General features: G+C 46.9%; 1 protein-coding gene and 1 long non-coding RNA gene across 5 annotated transcripts; one reads left to right on the forward strand and one right to left on the reverse strand.

Annotated features, from left to right (window-relative positions):
* Positions 1 to 6,312: 6,312 nt before the first annotated feature.
* Positions 6,313 to 17,564, forward strand: LOC308580757 (uncharacterized protein). Of its 4 annotated transcripts, none has more exons than XM_081182899.1 (4): positions 6,348 to 6,441; positions 6,577 to 6,603; positions 9,653 to 9,778; positions 14,568 to 17,564. In XM_081182899.1, the coding sequence occupies exons 3-4, from the start codon at positions 9,745 to 9,747 to the stop codon at positions 16,073 to 16,075; spliced, it is 1,542 nt and encodes a 513-aa protein (XP_081039025.1). In that variant the 5' UTR covers positions 6,348 to 6,441; positions 6,577 to 6,603; positions 9,653 to 9,744; the 3' UTR covers positions 16,076 to 17,564. The 4 variants fall into 4 exon arrangements, with proteins under 4 accessions (XP_081039026.1, XP_081039028.1, XP_081039025.1 ...); XM_081182901.1 differs by having other exon boundaries at positions 14,571 to 17,564; XM_081182900.1 differs by lacking the exon at positions 6,577 to 6,603 and having other exon boundaries at positions 6,313 to 6,441.
* On the reverse strand, positions 13,228 to 19,230 carry LOC308581360. The gene is made up of 2 exons (XR_014005007.1): positions 18,053 to 19,230; positions 13,228 to 13,365 (listed from the first exon to the last, which is right to left on the reverse strand). It is a non-coding gene; the product is annotated as an uncharacterized lncRNA (long non-coding RNA).
* Positions 19,231 to 20,071: the final 841 nt, after the last annotated feature.

Genomic DNA, 20,071 nt, shown 5'->3' on the forward strand with positions numbered 1-20,071 from the left:
GGTACTTCTGGGTCGCTGCAGGACATATCCTGAAAGACTATAACATGAAGCGGATGTAACATGAGGTATGGCTGTATTGTCTGAACGTAACAGTTCACAAGGGAGAGAGTTGAAACAGAACAACCACGTAACCTGCTTTAAGAGGAATTGAGCCCTCAAGTCTCACTAGAAACAAACCACAAAAATCTTCCTTGGAAACCCTTGTTCACACTTGCTGCAAATTTGTAACCAAGTGACCCATGTTGAATGTTAGCCAACGGATCCTACAATCAGGTGCCAGCTAAGCAGGTCAAACTATTTGCAAGCAGGTGTAAACAGCAGGCAACTTCTGCTTTAGGCTCAGGCCTCGTTCACTCCACAAAACATACAATGATAGCATTGCAGAGTTGGAAGGGACCCCAAGTTGGGAGTCAGGGGGCAGACTCCTTACAACTCTCAGCCCTGATAACAAACTGGGAGCTCCCAGAAGTCTTTGGGGGAAGCCACAACTGTTTAAAGTGGTACCATGGAACTTCCAATGAGTGTGGACTTGGTTTCCCTTCCCCAGGGAAGAGGATGACCACATGCTGCTTTTCAGCTTCCTAATTGAGTTGGAACTCTTCACAGCAAGCAAAGAAAACCTGCCACTTGGCAGGATGTCTGACTGGCAAAGCACCATTTCTTAGCAGTTTGATGCGGAGCTCATCTCTCGAAAGAACGGAAGGACAGGGATCAGCTTGCACATCCCTGGTGGTCTAGTGGTCAGGATTCGGCGCTCTCACCGCCGCGGCCCGGGTTCGATTCCCGGTCAGGGAATTCTTTTGCAAGATGGAAAGAGGGTCATTCCAGATGAACTTCAATTATACCACCAGGGCTGAACGCCTTCCAGGAACTCAGACCCTGAAGCCTCATTTATTTTGGTCCCGCAGTTGCGGTGCCAGTCATGGACTACCTTGGAAGGTGGTGGACTCTCCTTCGTTGAAGGTTGGACCTCCAGCTGTTTTGGGACTACAATGCCCATCATCCCTGACCACTGGTCCTGTTTCCTAGGGATGATGGGAGTTGTAGTCCCAAAACAGCTGGAGGGCCAAGTTTGGCCACCACTGGACTAGGTGATCCTTGGGTTTCCTTCCAACTCTACGATTCTGTGTTTCTATGGACATTCATCTTGATTTGTTTGTGGAGAGCTTAGACTGCATTGCTTCAAGCAAATTGCAATTCTACACATCTCAGGGCATTTCCCTCCTGCTGCCTTTATTTGAAAAAAACCCAGCTTAGGAGAAGAGGCTTTTTGTGCAATAGACCCATTTCAACTACAATTGCTCACACTGAAGTTGGTATCCTGGCAAATTGGCCCTGCCTATAGCCAAGAGAAGGTGCAATCCTCCTCTTTTTTGCCCAAGAAGAGCCAAATGTGGGGGATGCCATCCAGACCTGACGTTTTATCAGTGGTTATTTTGTCTGCTAGACCTAGAACATCATTCTTCCTGGAACTGGTTCCTCCTTGAATTTGAACTAGTTCCTTTTCAAAATGAACTTTCCCAGCACCGAGCATAACAGGAGGCAGAGAAACAGCTCTGCCCAGGTCTCTGTGGCGCAATCGGTTAGCGCGTCTGGCTGTTAACCAGAAGGTTGGTGGTTCGAGCCCACCCAGGGACGGCTGCTGGAAATCTGCCTGCAATGAGGAGGCTGAGTGGTGAATTGCTAATCTGTTGCCCTCTGCACACATGGGGGATTAAGCCCACATTCAGTATCTCTAGGAGTTTAACGCAATATCCAAGCAATATCCTTTTGTTGGGGTGTGCTGGTCTGCCTCTCTGAAGGGGAAACCAAGGCCACACTCGTTTAAAGAGAAGTAGGTGTGTGGGGGGGTGGGTTACTGGGTTGTTATTTTTGTTTTGATTTTATGTATTCAATATTTTATGACAACCGCCCTGAGACCTTTGGGTATAGGGCGGTATAGAAATTAATTAATTAATATAATAATAATAATAATAATAATAATAATAATAATAATAATAATAATAATAATAGGCAAAAAGCAGAGGAAGGAATGCACTGCCTCTCCCCCCACCCTATTCACTTTCAGTGAGTGTGGCCTTGGTTTCCCTTGCCTGGCAAAAACTCCCCATGGAAGAGGATGACTAAATCCTGCTTTTCAGCTTCCTAACGGAGTTTGAACTCTTCACAGCAACTAAAGAAAACCTGCCACTTGGCAGGATGTCTGGCTGGCAAAACACCATTTCTTAGCAGTTTGATATGGAGCTCATCTCTTGAAAGAGTGGAGGGACAGGGATCAGCTTGCATATCCCTGGTGGTCTAGTGGTCAGGATTCGGCGCTCTCACCGCCGCGGCCCGGGTTCGATTCCCGGTCAGGGAATTCTTTTGCAAAATGGAAAGAGGTTCATTCCAGATGAATTTCTGCTGAACCCCTTCCAGGAACTCAGACTCTGAAGCCTCATTTATTTTGGTCCCGTAGTTGTGGTGCCAGTCATGGACTACCTTGGAAAGTGGTGGATTCTCCTTTGTTGCAGGTTTTTTGAAGTGAGGTTGGAGAACCACCTGTCCGGGTTCTTTAGCTGTACGTCCTGCATTGAAGAGAGTTGGACTAGCTCAGTCGTGGCCAAACTTGGCCCTCCAGCTGTTTTGGGACTACTGTACAATTCCCATCATCCCTGACCACTGGTCCTGTTTCCTAGGGATGATGGGAGTTGTAGTCCCAAAGCATCTGGAGGGCCAAGTTTGGCCACCACCAGACTAGGTGATCCTTGGGGATCCTTTACGATTCTATGTTTCTATGGACATTCATCTTGATTTGTTTGTGGAGAGCTTAGATGGCATAGCTTCAAGCAAATGGCTATTCTACCCTTGTCAGGGCATTTTCCTGATGCTGTCCTTATTTGCAAAATAAAAATAAATAAATAAATCCAGCTTGGGTTAAGGGGCTTTTTGTGCAATAGATCCATTTAAACTACAATTACTTCCTTCCTTTGGTATCCCAGTAAATTGGGCCTGCCTATAGCCAAGAGAAGGTGGAATCCTCCTCTTTGTTGCCCAAGAAGAGTCAAATGTGAGGGTGCCATCCAGACCTGATCATTTATCAGTGGTTATTCTCTCTGCTAGGCCTAGAACATCATTCCTCCTGGAACTGGTTCCTCCTTGAACTAGTTCCTTTTCAAAACGAACTTTCCCAGCACCGAGTATAACAGGAAGTAGGGATGCCACTCTGCCCAGGTCTCTGTGGCGCAATCGGTTAGCGCGTCTGGCTGTTAACCAGAAGGTTGGTGGTTCGAGCCCACCCAGGGACGGCTGCTGGAAATCCACCTGCAATGAGGAGCCTGAGTGGTGAATTGCCAATCTGTTGCCCTCTGCACACATGGGGGATTAAGCCCACATTCAGTATCTCTAGTAGTTTAACGCAATATCCAAGCAATATCCTTTTGTTGGGGTGTGCTGGTCTGCCTCTCTGAAAGGGAAACCAAGGCCACACTCATTTTAAGACAAGTAGGTTGGGGGAGGGGTTACTGGGTTGTTACTTTTGTTTTGCTTTTATGTATTCAATATTTTATGACAACCGCCCTGAGACCTTCGGGTATAGGGCAGTATAGAAATCAAATAAATAAATAAATACATAAATACATAAATGGCAAAAAGCAGAGGGAGGAATGCACCAGCCACGATTCATTCCAAGATCAGCAATGAGACCATTCCTGTCATCAGTCGTAACATCTAAAAGGGATGGCACGAAAGGACATAGGATTGGGAGAGAGGAGGAAGAAAGCAAACCCCCTCAAAAGTTCTGAGGGATGAAGTTTGTATAGTAACTAGCTCTAAACTGGCTGATGGGCCACTCCCAGCTCATTTCCTTCACCCAGGCAGAACCCACAGTGGGAACATCCTGGGCCCAGAACACAGAGCTCAAGAGACTGAAACCAACCAGCCGCCCCTTGTGCTCCCCGCAGGTGCCAACTCTGCCAGGCTTGGTGCCAGGAGAGGGAGGGGCTTTGGTGTCCTGTTCAGCTATTCGGAGGGGCCCTTTCCCCTCTTCTTTTGTGAGGTGTACAAAGTAAAAGGAAAAGACAACAACAGCAGAGGATGGTTTTGCTCTAGTGTGGGGAAGTTCTTGCCGGGTCAGATTAGATTAGAGTGTCAGATCAGGATCTGGGAAACCACCGTCCCAATCCCGACTGGGCCATGAAACTCATGGGTTGACCAGGGCCAGTCACTGCCTCTCCCCACACCCTATTCACTTTCAGTGAGTGTGGCCTTGGTTTCCCTTCCCTGGCAAAAACTCCCCACGGATGAGGATGACCAAATCCTGCTTTTCAGCTTCCTAACAGAGTGGGAACTCTTCACAGCAAGTAAGGAAAACCTGCCACTTGGCAGGATGTCTGACTGGCAAAACACCATTTCTTAGCAGCTTGATGCGGAGCTCGTCGCTTGAAAGAACGGAGGGACAGAGATCACCTTGCACATCCCTGGTGGTCTAGAGGCACAAATACAAGATGGGTGACACCTGGCTTGAGAGCAGTACATGTGAAAAGGATCTAGGAGTCTTGGTTGACCACAAACTTGACATGAGCCAACAGTGTGACGCGGCAGCTAAAAAAGCCAATGCAATTCTGGGCTGCATCAATAGGAGTATAGCATCTAGATCAAGGGAAGTAATAGTGCCACTGTATTCTGCTCTGGTCAGACCTCACCTGGAGTACTGTGTCCAGTTCTGGGCACCACAATTCAAGAAGGACACTGACAAACTGGAACGTGTCCAGAGGAGGGCAACCAAAATGGTCAAAGGCCTGGAAACGATGCCTTATGAGGAACGGCTAAGGGAGCTGGGCATGTTTAGCCTGGAGAAGAGGAGGTTAAGGGGTGATATGATAGCCATGTTCAAATATATAAAAGGATGTCACATAGAGGAGGGAGAAAGGTTGTTTTCTGCTGCTCCAGAGAAGCGGACACGGAGCAATGGATCCAAACTACAAGAAAGAAGATTCCACCTAAACATTAGGAAGAACTTCCTGACAGTAAGAGCTGTTTGACAGTGGAATTTGCTGCCAAGGAGTGTGGTGGAGTCTCCTACTTTGGAGGTCTTTAAGCAGAGGCTTGACAACCATATGTCAGGAGTGCTCTGATGGTGTTTCCTGCTTGGCAGGGGGTTGGACTCGATGGCCCTTGTGGTCTCTTCCAATTCTATGATACTATGATTCTGCAGTGCTGTACCTTTTTTTTCCCTTTCCAAAGCTGGAGGAGAGCAGGTTGCTCTACCAGGAGGTAAAGTAATCCAATCGTATCTAGATGCAAAATAGAAAACAAGTTTACATCGTGCCCAGTAGTGTGGTGGTAACTTAGAAGGAGTTATTTCATGATTGTCGCAGACAAACACAAACAAACACACACCCTCCCCAGCCACACATCCCTGACCATAGCTGTCAACTTTTCCCTTTTCTTGCGAGGAATCCTATTTGGAATAAGGGAATTTCCCTTAAAAAATGGGAAACGTTGACAGCTATGTCCTGACCCAGCCACAAAACTGGGCCTGTGGTTTTGTGATTGAGTCCGTTGACAGGTCTCTTCCCTCTCTTCCCCCTACCTCTGTTCATTCACAGGGCTTACAAGCTGTTGACAGTGGAACAGAGACTCCCTCATTTGAGGTTTTATGGCCATCTGTCATAGAATCATAGAGTTGGAAGAGACCACAAGGGCCATCGAGTCCAACCCCCTGCCAAGCAGGAAACCCCATCAGAGCCCTCCTGACATATGGTTGTCAAGCCTCTGCTTAAAGACCTCCAAAGTAGGAGACTCCACCACACTCCTTGGCAGCAAATTCCACTGTCGAACAGCTCTTACTGTCAGGAAGTTCTTCCTAATGTTTTGGTGGAATCTTCTTTCTTGTAGTTTGGATCCATTGCTCCGTGTCCGCTTCTCTGGAGCAGCAGAAAACAACCTTTCTCCCTCCTCTATGTGACATCCTTTGATATATTTGAACATGGCTATCATATCACCCCTTAACCTCCTCTTCTCCAGGCTAAACATGCCCAGCTCCCTTAGCCGTTCCTCATAAGGCATCGTTTCCAGGCCTTTGACCATTTTGGTTGCCCTCCTCTGGACACGTTCCAGTTTGTCAGTGTCCTTCTTGAACTGTGGTGCCCAGAACTGGATGCTTCAGCTGAGATTTCTGCATTGCAGGGGGTTGGACTAGATGACCCCCCGAGGTCCCTTTCCAACTCTACAATTCCATGATTCTGTGGATGCTGCTTTTCAAAAGTTCGAAGACAAGGATAAGAGCGCCTTTTTTCTTTTTGACCACTCACTCAGCTCTCTAAGGGTTAAGTGAGCTGAGCTCTGTTTCATAGAGTGGCAGGAAATGGTCTAATGGGGGGAGGAATAGAGGGGGGCGCTTCCTTTTTGTCTTCCAACAAGAGAGAGGCTGGCAGACGGACTGAGCGGTTGCTCTGCGAGGTGGGTGCGCGTACAGGGCGGGGAAACGCCATTATTATTATTATTATTATTATTATTATTATTATTATTATTATTAATTAGACAGCATATTATAATTGTTGTTATTTATTAATACCCCGCCTTTTCCACTGACAGGTACTCAGCTGCAACACTGGAAGAGGGGTAGGAACCAAGAATTTGGGGGGGGGGGGAGAGGCAGAAGAGAGAGAGAGAAAGACCCTCACACCAATTTCCCCTGGGAATTGCATGTAGGGCAGGCATCCCCAAACTCTTCCCTCCAGCTGTTTTGGGACTACAACTCCCATCACCCCTAGCTAACAGGACCAGTGGTGGTCAGGGATGCATAGCTGTCAACTTGCAGATTTGAAAATAAGGGATGAGCAGCCTCGAAAATAAGGGCTCAGCAGCCTCGAAAATAAGGGGTCAGCAGCCTCGAAAATAAGGGATCAGCAGCCTCACCTGTCCTGGGGACAGTCTACGGGATATCTAACAATCCGGGATAGCAGCAGGAAACGGCGCTGGAATAAGGGAATTTCCCACACAAAAAAGAGAGGTTGACAGCTATGCAGGGATGATGGGAATTGTAGTCCCAAAACAGCTGGAGGGCCAAGTCTGGGGGCTGCCTGATGTAGGGCTTCTGTCGGCAGGGTTTGTTTATTTAGTTTGCTGTTTCATTGCATTTGCACAGCTCCTTCCCTGCCCTTCCTCAAAGTGGCTTCCATGGTTCTCTCTCTCCCCCAACTCCCCATTTCATCCGCATAACAACCCTGTGAGGTGGGTTAGGCGGCAAGAAGACGGCAGAAGTCCCAAGGTCAAGCCCAGTGAGAGCTTCATGGCTGAGTGGGGGATTCCAGCCATGGCCTCCCGGTCCCTAGTCCAACAGTGTCTAAGCACTTCGCCACCACTGGCTCTTGGAAGTGGACCAAAGAGGGTCTCCTCTGAACACCCAGTTGGGGTTCAAACCCCCTCCCCGCCCAGGACCTTGGGAGGGGGAGCTGCAGAAGAGAAAAGACGCTCAGTCCTGGGGTGAGGGGAGAGCTCTATTTAAAAGAGAGAGAGAGAAGGAAATGACACCCCCCCCCAGCCTTAAGAACGCAAGTTTATCTGACTGCAAATTATTATTGTTCTTGTTGTTGATCTCAGTATTATATACCTTCACTTCACCCTGAGGTCCCAGGGTGGGTTACAACAACAAAAACCATTCAAAACAAAACCCTAGAAATAACCTGGGTCCTGAAAATATACGGAAAGAAGATAATGTCCCAACCAGAGAAGAATGGCAGATTTAAGTTGATGGATTATGTTGAAATGGCAAAAATGACTGGAAGAATCAGAAAGACCAAAACTCTAATAAAGAATGGGGGAAATTTATAATTTATCTTAAAAACCATTGCAAACTGTTAAAATTGTTAGTAGAATTGGAATAAACTTGTAGTTTAATGGTGAATTTTGGATTTAATGGAGATGTAAAAGATTGGGATTGTTATAAAAGATGCAAGGGGAAATGGCTAATGATAGGACCCACAAAGGGAAGGAGGGAAATCCAGGAGATTCTTTGGAATCTTGTTTTTATGGTATATATTGGATATGTGGTTGTAAAACTGTAATTTGAAAAACCAAAGAAATAGCATTTTTTTAAAAAAGAAAATATATGCCAGGATGAAGAGGCATGTCGTCAGCATTCCCTGAAAGCTGCATAAGGGGTTCCACAGCTGCCACAGAGAAGGCCCTCTCCGGGGCCAACACCACTTCCACCCCCTTGAGCTTCTGATGGTGGTGGCTCCCAAGCTGCTGCTGCCCAGCTTATAGTGTGCTATGTAGCCTCCTTGTGTATGAGCTTGCCCTGAGAAAGAAGTATTGTGGCATCTCCAGTGGTGGAATGGATTTGCTGGCTTTTCCACAAGCTTAGCAGCGGAGAATAGATTACCTACCCAATTTTTAGGCCAGATAATATTTACTTAGAGGGCTCAATCAAGAATCGGTGGTATACATAGAACAGCATAAAAGTTAACATCTTTCTACAATGGTTATTTGCTTTCTGTGTATAACTTTTTATGGTTTTTATTGAACAGTTTTATGTTTTACTGATGTAAACCGCTTTGATATATTGTTGGTTATATAATGGTATATAAATACGTTTTATAAATAACCAAACAATACATACCGTATTTGTCGTCCTATAGGGTGCACCGGCCCATAGGACACACCTAGTTTTTTTGGGGGGGAATTTTTTGAAAAAATTATTTCCCCACCACCAGCCACGGGGTTGGGGCGGGGGAAGCCCGAGCTTCCCCAGCCCCCAGAACAGGCTGCCGCCCCAAGCCTTGCGCGCCCGGTGGGACCTCCCACCGGGCGTGCAAAGCTTGCAGACATCTGCCTGAAGCACGGGGCGTGCTCCGCAGCGCACCCCGTGCTTCGGGCTGCAGGCTGCTGCCCGCAAGCCTTGGGAGCCCGGCGGGCATTCCCGCGGGCTCCCAAGGCTTGCGGATAGCTTCGTGAAGCCTGGAGAGCGAGAGGGGTCGGTGCACACTGACCCCTCTCGCTCTCCAGGCTTCAGCGAAAGCCTGCATTCTCCCCATAGGACGCACACACATTTCCCCTTCATTTTTGGAGGGGGAAAAGTGCGTCCTATAGGGCGAAAAATACGGTAATTGTCAATAATTCATAGACTAAAATTAACAAAAATCGAAAGCAAGTATACACAACTAAATTATATAGTAAGGATACCTGCCTAATTTCCCAAAGCACAGCTGCTGCCTCATCAAAAGAGTGACTTGTAAAAGTACAATTTCTGGACATTGATGCTGTTAAGGAGGCGTGAAGGGGCAGGGCGATTCTGGGCCACAGTATACTGATTTTCTGTTATTTGGTTTTATCTCCTTTTTAAAGACATCCAAGCTAAGTGCCAGCTAGAACAACTTAAGACAGCAAATTCCACAAGTTAATGATGTATAGTACTGTATATGACAAAAAACCCTTTAAAGCATGGGGTGTGTAAACAGCTCAAAAACAAAGTCCAGAGAATCTGTGCATCTATCATATAATGAGGGTTACTGGATCCCGGCTGAAATGGACAGCTAAAACATTTCTGAATAAGCAGGTATAAGAAATGGTATTTAGTGGTGAATATTGAAATGCAAGAACTCAATGGAAATATAGAGTTCAGGAATATATTATTTCTGATTAGAGAATCTTTCCTTCTTTCTTTCAGTGGGTGGTGTACTTTGAGCCAGTGGCTGTGTATTTCACCAAGGTGGGTGAGATCTCCAAAATTCAGAGCATAGATCTCTTCACAAGGAAGTCATGCCAGAAGACAATGAGAACATGGCATCTGTAGGTAAGAATGTCTTTCCCCCCTTGGATGGTATTGAAAATGAAGTTCTTAAATCACACCAGTGGGCAAGCGAGTGGTGACCAAACATGGCCCACAGAAGGCAGTGATTGCCAGCAACCTAGATGGCTTTAAAAGAAGATTGAGCAAATTCATGGAGGAGAAGACTATCAATGGCCAGTAGCCATGATGGCTATGCTCTGCCTCCAAATTTGGAGGCAGCGGGTCGCGCTGTGGGTTAAACCACAGAGCCTAGGGCTTGCCGATCAGAAGGTCGGTGGTTCGAATCCCCGCGACGGGGTGAGCTCCCGTCGCTCGGTCCCTGCTCCTGCCAACCTAGCAGTTCGAAAGCACGTCCAAATGCAAGTAGATAAATAGGTACCACTCCAGCGGGAAGGTAAACGGGGTTTCCGTGCGCAGCTCTGGTTCGCCAGAAGCGGCTTAGTCATGCTGGCCACATGACCCGGAAGGTGTACGCCGGCTCCCTCGGCCAATAAAGCAAGATGAGCGCCGCAACCCCAGAGTCGGTTACGACTGGACTTAATGGTCTGGGGTCCCCTTTACCTTTACCTTTAGTGCTTCTGAAAACCACTTCTGGAAACTGCAGGAGGAGAGGGTTCTCATTAGCTTGCAGGTTCCCAACAGGCATCAGGCTGGCCACTGTGAGAACAGGATTCTGGACTAGATGGGCCACTGGCCTCATCCAGCAGAGCTCTTTCTATATCCTTGTGGCCCAGAGGCTAAAACCCTTTAATAAAGTTTTATTTTAAATGTATCAGCAGTGGACCAGTGAATGCAGCTCATGTTATGAAAAGACAATATTATGACAAATATTATGAGAAATCTGAAGAATCATGAATTGTGCAGGCTGTTTATGTTAGCCTGTTGCAAGGATTTTAAAAGGTACCAGTGACCAACTCAAATAGAGTCCAAGAATTGACAGGTGCAGCAATTGGAGAAAAAGAAAGTGAGCTTTATTGCTGAGCAATAATTGACCCAGTGGAATCCTTTCCAAAAGACTGGGCCTCGAGACCTATTGCCCTGGGGTTTTATACCTGAGTACATACATCACAGATCATGACATAATGGGATACAATTGCGAACGGCAGCAAAATAAGCTAATGAGCGCATACAAGCCTTGCTCCTGACCGTACAAAGAGTTCTCTCCCAACTTCTGCTTTTTAGTTTGAACACCAGTCCGACCTTTCCCCTAGATTTATTGCAAGAAATAGAAACTTAGGGCAAAGAGGAACTTCGGCTGTTGAGCTCCTACAGACCATCTGCTATAAGGGACATTCTGCGGTTTCCTGTTTCACTGTACAGACTTTGTCTGGACAAGGGGGGGAAATGTGCCAGCACATCAGATTTATCGCTTCCCTTCTTGTTCGGTGAGATAGAGAGAGAACAAGGAGGTACTGGGACAAAGTTCATCTAAGACTTTGCAGATTTAAGCAATTTGCTAAGCTAAGCAGAAGCTTTCACGATTCAAACATAGTCTATAAAATCATGGATTATAAAATCCATATACCGTATTTTTCGCCCTATAGGACGCACCGGCCCATAGGACGCACCTAGATTTTGGGGGGGAATAAAGGAAAAAAAATTATTCCCCCTCCCAGGCGCGGGGCTGGGGAAGCTCGGGCTTTGGCATCGCTCTGGGAGCTTCTGGGGCTGGGGGCGGGGAAAGCGGAGCTTCCCCCTCCCCCAGCCCCCAGAACGGGACCCAGAGCCATGTGGAAGCTGCGTGCAGCTTTGGCATCGCTCTGGGAGCTTGCGGGGCTGGAGGAGGGGAAAGCCCTCCGCCAGCCTTCTAGCCAAGTCGGGGGACAGCGGGAAAGGTGCGCTGCGCCTCCCGCTGTCCCCCGAGTTTGCGGGGCTGGCGACGGGGAGGAGCAGGCTTCTCCGCCCCGCCAGCCTTCTAGCCAAGTCGGGGGACAGCGGGAAAGGCGCGCTGCGCCTACAATGGTTATTGCATGACAGGATTCAAATAAGCAAGATTACACTTAAGTGACTCTATGAGTGTGTGTTTTGTTCCAACAGGAGAACCAATCAAAATTAATTCCAATTTCAATCAGTGAGAGACTGACTATCCACCTGGTCTCTCCCTCTCTCTCCCTCTCTCTCTCTCTCTCTCTCTCTATGAGGAATGTAATGCCTTGATCATGCAGGCTCAGTGCAGTGTGGTGTTTCTGTTACAGAATACAGTGGTGCCTAGCAAGAGGAAATTAATTCGTTCCGCAAGTTTTTTCTTCTTGCGAGTTTTTCGTCTTGCGAAGCACGGTTTCCCATAGGAATGCATTGAAAATCAATCAATGCGTTCCTATGGAGACCGTCCGGGGACAGAGGGGAAGCGCCGTGCGCCTTCCCCTCTGTCCCCGGACCTGTTTAAAGCAAGGGGCGGCGGGGAGAAGATTGCTTCTCCCCGTTGCCTGCCCCCCAATCTCCGGGGACCTGTTTTAAAACAAGGGAAGGGGCAGCGGGGAGAATCGCTTCTCCCCGTTGCCACCCCTTGGTTCAACAGGGGTCCGGGGACAGAGGGGAAGGCGCGCGCCTCTGTCCCCTCTTTTGAAGCAAGGGGCGGAGGGGAGAAGATCGCTTCTCCCCGTTGCCGCCCCTTGCTTCAAAAGGGGTCCGGGGAGAGAGGGGAAGGCGCGCGCCTCTGTCCCCTCTTTTGAAGCAAGGGGTGGAGGGGAGAAGATCGCGCGCGCCTTCCCCTCTGTCCCCAGAGATTGTGGGGCTGGCAACGGGGAGAAGCGATCTTCTCCCCGCCGCCCCTTGCTTCAAAAGAGGTCCGGGGACAGCAGGGAAGACGCGCTGCGCTTCCCCGCTATCCCCGGAGCTTGCGGGGCAAGCTTCGTTTTGCGAAGCAAGCCCATAGGGAAATGCGTCTTGCGAAGCGGCTAAGAAAACGAAAAACTCCTTCGTCTAGCGAGTTTTTCGTCTTCCGAGGTGTTCGTCTTGCGGGGTACCACTGTATAGTATTTTGACCTGTAATAGCTGCTTTGACATATCTGTCCTTTTCCTTATTAGTTACTTTAGACATTCCTTGCCTAATTTGCTAGTCATTCAGGCATTTCCCCTGTGGCGCTTTCCACTCAAAGGCCCTTTCAGACTTATAAATATGGGGCTTCCCAACTTGCTACTTGAGCCCTCTTCTCTGTGATTCTTCACTGGTGCAAGCTACATTTGGCAAACTGGGCGGTTCTGGGAGGAGTCACCAGCCCAGGCATCAGCATAACATTCAGGGACTCTTGAGGTCAGTGGTGGCTAAATCTTGTTGGAGCCCTGGACACATTCAGAATTATGAGAATATGTGGTGAGCTCTAGTCACAAATATGTCCCTGTGGAAGTGTGGCATAGCGTAAAATTGCTCTTTTGGCATGGCATAACACAGAATGTCTGCTGCATCTAAAAGAGCAGAATAAGAGGTAGGATCATAGAACTGTGCTAATATGGAAAACTTTAATTTATTAATTTTTTTAAGGTTTGAACCTGATAAACAGAGCAGCAGGTTCCAGCAATCTCCTTTCCCAAACATTGCTAAGTCTCATCTGCTGTGTTGCCTGTTGCTGGTGAGGTGTTGTGGATTACAGCTAGAAAATACCGTATTTTTCGCCCCATAAGACGCACTTTTTCCCCTCCAAAAATGAAGGGGAAATCGGGGTGCGTCTTATGGGGCGAATGCCTGCAAGCCTCGCGCGCCCGGCAGGAGGTCCCACCGGGTGCGCGAGGCTTGGGGCGGCAGCCTGTCGCCCGAAGCACGGGGAGCCCTCAGGAGGGCTCCCCCTGCTTCGGGTGAGTGTCTGCAAGCCTCGCGCACCCGGCAGGAGGTCCTACCGGGTGCGCGAGGCTTGGGGCGGCAGCGGACTGCTTGCGCGCACCTAGAAGCCTGGGGCGCGCTGAGCTCAGCACGCCCCAAGCTCCTGGTGTAGCGCAGCGATCCGCTAGCCCTGGGAGAGCCCCGCGGCTCTCCCAAGGCTAGCGGACTGCTTGCGCGCACCTAGAAGCTTGGGGCGCGCTGAGCTCAGCACGCTCCAAGCTCCTGGTGTAGCGCAGCGATCCGCTAGCCCTGGGAGAGCCCCGCGGCTCTCCCACGCTAGCGGAGACCTTGCCGGCACGCAGAAGCTTGGGGCGCGCAGAGCTCCGCACGCCCCAAGCTCCTGGTGTAGCGCAGCGCACCTGGGGGGGAAATAAATTTTTTTCCCTTTATTTCCCCCCCAAAAATCTAGGTGCGTCTTATGGGCCGGTGCGTCTTATGGGGCGAAAAATACGGTAAATAAAACATAATTCAGAATTATTCCTGAAGTCAAGTATTCCATGAATATACAGTCACACGCACATATAAACAGATGTCTTTATTGCTGGCTGGTAATCGTACTCCTTCATTAGTTAGTTTGTTTATCCTATTCTTCAGCCAAAATAAAGACTCTCAGAGTGGCCATACAGATGGCTAAAAGGAGTGAGTCAGTCCCTGCCTCAGATTTGCAGTTTGAAAAGGCAAAAGGGAAATGGATTGGGAGGGAGGAAAAAATACGCAAATGAATGTCTAAGTTCTTTTTTTAAAAAAATGGAACACAGAACAGCTCTGCAGGGAAAAACCAGAGTAATTATTGGGAAACACTGTTATAGACAAGTGATTTTCTGGACCAAAATTCTTCCATTCTGTTCTGTAACATCTTGTAGGTCATTGCTTCAGAACCTCAGTGTCTGAGAAATTCAGCTGAATTATTCAGCTGAGTTATTCAGCTGAATAACTGAATAACATTCCCCCCCCCTTTCCTTTCTTCTTCCCAAGCAGGTGATGCGAAGGATAATGAAATTCATGATGAGCCATCTTTGGATTCGTTGAAAACAATCAAGCATGAAGTGGGGAAGAATATATTTGGAAACCAAAGGACATCAAAAAGGCAGGACAGAAAGCGGTCAAAGAATTGGAGGAAGAAATACTCTGCTTCTCCATGTTCAGAACACCCTCAACTTCCACCAGATACTGAAAGAGTGAAAAAGTGTCCAGTGTGTGGGAAAATGTTCAAAGACAAATCAACACTAAATAATCATCGCAGAACCCACACAGGGGAGAAACCCTATAAATGCATGCAATGTGGAAAGGGCTTCAGTGTGAGTGGTAACCTTACTATCCATCAAAGAACCCACACAGGAGAGAAACCATTTAAATGTATGGAATGTGGAAAGAGTTTCAGTGTCAGCTGTAACCTTACTAAACATCAAAGAACCCACACAGGAGAGAAACCGTATAAATGTACGGAGTGTGGAAAGTGCTTTAGTGATAGCGGAAGTCTCACTTCACATGAAAGGATCCACAGAGGGGAAAAACCTTATAAATGTATGGAATGTGGAAAAGGCTTTTGTGTGAGCAATAGCCTTATTGCACATCAAATAATCCACACTGGGGAGAAACCATATAAATGTATGGAGTGTGGAAAGTGCTTCAGCCAATGTGCAAACCTAAATACACATCAGAGGACCCACACCGGTGAGAAACCATATAAATGTAGGGAGTGTGGAAAGTGCTTCACCCAGAGCGTAAATCTAAAAACACATGAAAGAACTCACACAGGAGACAAACCATATAAATGCTTACTGTGTGGAAAGTGCTTCCATGGCAGTGGAAGCCTTACTAAACATAAAAAAATGCACACTATGGAGAAACCATATAAATGCATGGAATGTGGAAAAGGCTTCAGTGTGAGTGGTAGCCTTACTCTACATCAAAGAATCCACACTGGGGAGAAACCATATAAATGTATGGAGTGTGGAAAGTGCTTTAGCCAAAGTGCAAACCTTAAAACACATCAAACAACCCATACAGGAGAGAAACCTTATAAATGTGTGGAGTGTGGAAAGAGCTTCATTAATAGTGAAAAGCTTAGTTCACATCAAAGAACCCACACAGGGGAGAAGCCATTTAAATGCATGGAGTGTGGAAAATGTTTCAGCCAGAGTGCACACGTTAATACACATCAAAGAACTCACACAGGGGAGAAACCATATAAATGCTTAATGTGTGGGAAATGCTTCCATGATAGTGGAAACCTTACTAAACATCAAAGAACCCACACAGGGGAGAAACCTTATAAATGCATGATATGTGGAAAGAGCTTTAGTGTGAGCAGCACCCTTACTTCACATCAGAGAACTCACACAGGAGAGAAACCTTATAAATGCTTAGTGTGTGGAAAAAGCTTCAGTCAGAGTGGAAGTGTTACTACCCATCAAAGAACCCACACAAAGAAACAACTATATAAATGCATGGAGTTTGAACCAAGCTTCAATCTTGATTGAAAGCTTTCTTGGCAGCAAAAAATGTGAGAATAATATAAATGCCTAAGAAAGCCTTTCCCACCCTGGCTTCCCACAGAAGTTGTATTCCAACTCTAATATGACCCGTGATCCATAAAGATCTTAGTATGGATCAAAATAAATTGCATAAGAGAGACTATAAATCCCTGGGTAGTGGAAAGAGCACAGCAAAATGGTTACGAAATATTCAAAAGAACACAGGGAAGAAATAATAAATGTATAAATTAAGAAAGATTTAGATAGTGTGGTTTCTTATTTTATGCAGGCAGGAGTGAAATTGTTTAAATACATGCACTCTGAGAGCAGACTTGCTATGCAGGAAAGAACCCACACAGGGAGGAAGCCATATGAATGTATGGTATATGAAATGAGTTTCACAGGGGACATCAAAGAATCCACATAAGGAAGAAACATCTGGGATGCATGTGATGCAGAATCAACACAAATCTTAGACTTCAGAGAACCTACACAGATGAGAACCCACTGGCATGCTTCTGTGACAAATTATTTGATATTTTAGGATTTATTAAGATTATGTTTTTCTCTGTTTCCTGCAAATACAGTAGGTATACTTCACTCATGCTTCTGGGGATTACCCCTTCCATCAGTGTGCCTACACTAGAATTTGCTCTTTGGATTACAGTTTTTATTTGTGCAGTAAGAAAGGTTGTCTATTGGGAACACACATTGCATGGTAAATGTCTTTGGAAAATGTCCCCTACACCCACATCCAAGGTTAATGGGGTGGATTAGAAAGAGAGGATATGAATAGTAGGAAATAATCAGTTGGTTGTAAAGTTGGACAGTGTAGATTAAATTAGAAGAAGATTTGAGTGGGCAGATTTGAGAAAGGAAGCAGTGAGACTAATAATGCGTTGCAGTAATTAATGGGGGAAGGAAATGTGTGACCAGTCTGTATTTGAGAGAGGGGACCAAGTTTATAAAAGCTCCAGTTATTAGATAGTGTAGAAGTAGTCGAAATATATATGGTGGCTGATTTTCCATCTTTCGTAGTTTTCTTATACTTGATCTATTTCTTAGGTGCATTTCTGAGATCCACTGCACACTTTCCAACACTGGTTGAAATTCACCTAATCAATCCCATCAGCAGAAGTCGTATGTAATGGGGGTGGCCCCACCCAAGCCCCCCAAAATTGGCTGAAGCGGCAGTTCAGGAGAAACCCCAAAGTAGAGCATAGGGGGAGGGAGTGTGTTGCAACCAGCTACCTGGAATGCTTGTGCAAATGAAACATTTGTAATGGTGCGTCACGGAACTCCATCCTTTGCAAATTGCATTTCCTGTCGAAGTTACTTTAGAGATTAGAGGTTGTTGGTGATTTGTGTTTGGTCCATTTTTAATGTAGCGGTTGAGATGTAATAAAGAAAATAGGATCAGGTGCACCTGAAAACTTCACTACTAACGTTTATGCTTTAAATACACAATAAAAGATTCAAGTGGTGAATTGTGAAACTTCGAAAGTGTATTTTTTAAAAAGCAAGATCAGTGTGTTAAAGAATGGCCAGAGTCTTGAGAAAGTTCATAAGCTAACCCAATTTCTCGACACTGGTCTTTCTGATTTCAGGTTGCCATCGCTTTATTCTTCTGTGTAAATGCTGACCTGTTTGCATGTGGAATTCAGAGTGGTAACGGTGGCAATTGGTAGCATATGCCACATTGGAAGATGAGCAGGGGAACAAACCTTTGATGATGCCGCTGACATTACTAGGTCCTGAGATAATGATGCCTGAGTGATCACAAAGCTACCTTAATAAAGGTCTTTCCTTTCTGATGAAGGGACGCGGGTGGCGCTGTGGTCTAAACCACTGAGCCTAGGGCTTGCCAATCAAAAGGTTGGCGGTTCGAATCCCCACACAGGGTGAGCTCCTGTTGCTTGGTCCCATCTCCTGCCAACCTAGCAGTTTGAAAGTACGTCAAAGTGCAAGTAGATAAATAGGTACCACTCCAGCGGGAAGGTAAATGGCTGAGTCTTGTCATCTGGGCAGCCCAGGACCTCCATACGCACTGCCCAGGCTTGCACGCTGGCTTGGTGTTCCTAGTGCAGCAGTTTGGCTTCACCTCCAGAGGCACACTCCATTGTGTCTCAAGACGGATGGTTGCCAACAACAGATTATTAGTTTTTGAAAGTACTTATCTGAAAAAAGCAGCCGGACAAAGCTTATGTCCTCAAAGTTGTGGAATTAGTTTAGGAGAGGGATTAACTTACCACATTTGTGTATGAGACAAGGCAGTTAAGGCTAGGGTGCAGGCATCCTGTTTTCCTGTCTACCCTTCTAACCACAAGAAATAAATTGTAACAATTCTCAAAGAGAGCTTTATTCATTCCTTCCGCATCTCTTACTGCCCCTTTCTACTTCTTCCTCAGCTACTGGATGCTGCCACAGAGACACTTTAAAAGAGTTCACAATACAAAAGCTGTCCTACCTGGCTCGTGAAAGGAGTCATAAAGTGTGGCTGACGAGACACTTGTTGAATCATAGAATTGTAGACTTGGAAGTGACCCTAAGGATCATCTAGTCCAACCCCCCTACAGCACAGGAATATACAACTGTCCCATATAGGGAGAAATCAGCAAGTTAGTGTGGTCGCACCAAGACTTTGAAGCTTCCTGTCAATTGACCCCAGGAAAGCACATTTGCCGAACTCTTTTTGGCACCTGTTTAAAACACTTTTTTGTTCAGGAAAGCCTGTTAATTATTTTAATTGTTTAGGCAAGCAAGTTTATTGTTTTATAGCATCTTAAATTCTTTTTTATTACCAGCAAAGGGGTATATAATTGATGTTTAAACAAAAATAAATAAAATTCCTTCTTGGCTTAGCACCCAGTGTGGGCAAACCAGTGGCGCCCCTCTAAACCCACCTCTGGAAGCAGTACAGTCGTGCCTTGGAAGCTGAACGGAATCCATTCCGGAAGTCCATTCGACTTCCAAAACGTTCAAAAACCAAAGCGCACCTTCCAATTGGCTGCAGGAAGCTCCTGCAGCCAATCGGAAGCCACAGAACCCCCTTCAGCTGTTCAGCTTCCAAAAGAACATTCGAAAACCAGAACACTCACTTCCGGGTTTCAATCGTTTGGGAGCCAAAGGATTTGACTTGCAAGGTGTTCGGTATCCAAGGTACGACTATCTCAATTCTAGGAAGCTCTGGGGAAAAACACTTGAGGTGGGTCAGGTGCAAGGCTTAAGAGGGGCCTGACATGGGGAGCATCCCCACGGCCAGGAGGAGAGGCCTGGAGACTCACAGCTGTCAACTTTTCCCTTTTCTTGCAAGGAATCCTATTCGGAATAAGGGAATTTCCCTTTAAAAAAGGGAAATGTTGACAGCTATGTGGAGACTATGGGTTTCGCTTGCAAGCCAGGAGTTCCTTACCCCTGTCATAAATTATATCTGTAGTGGTCTGACCAATGCAGAATATTGTGGTATGTGAAGTTTTTAAAAATAGAATCACCAGGGCTGCCATACGTCCGGAAGACAGCAGAGGAGAAAAGTCAGCTTCTTCCAGGGACCTCCAGAAGATGGCTCCAACCCGAAACACCACGCTTGGCTTTCCAGGGGAATGGCAATCCCATGCCCCAAGCTGGCAAGGTCCTCCTCTTGGGCAGATGCCCAACCCCTTCCCCAAAGCCCTTCCCTGCCCCTCCCTCCCCCCACCTCCCCGTGGGGGTCCCTCACACCATTCATCACTCACCAGAATGGCTTCAGCCTTAGGGTGCTTGGAGCGCTTGAGGGTTCGGAGCCCCTGAGCCCAGCTGCCTGGCAGTTCTCAATCACCTGGAGAAAGTACAGCTGCTCTTACTCCAGTTGCTGAAATGCAAAAGTCAGGCTGTCAGTTCCTTGCAAAGTGTCCATTCAAAAGACCCCGTTCACCTCAGCTGGAAAAGAGCCTCCAGGGTCAAGGCCAAAATTAGGGGCCGATCTTCAAAGCGCTCCAGGTGCCCCAGGATGTTCCGGAAGAGAGC

The sequence above is a fragment of the Podarcis bocagei genome, assembly GCF_964188305.1.
Source record: "Podarcis bocagei genome assembly, chromosome: 2".
In the NCBI taxonomy this organism is placed as follows: Eukaryota; Metazoa; Chordata; class Lepidosauria; order Squamata; family Lacertidae; genus Podarcis; species Podarcis bocagei.

Bases quoted from the DNA above. Each gene is read 5' to 3' on its own strand.
- LOC308580757 (XM_081182900.1), top strand. From the start codon at position 9,745: ATGCCAGAAGACAATGAGAACATGGCATCTGTAG. The intron at 9,779-14,567 runs GTAAGAATGTCT...CTTCTTCCCAAG, and splicing joins TGAGAACATGGCATCTGTAG to CAGGTGATGCGAAGGATAAT.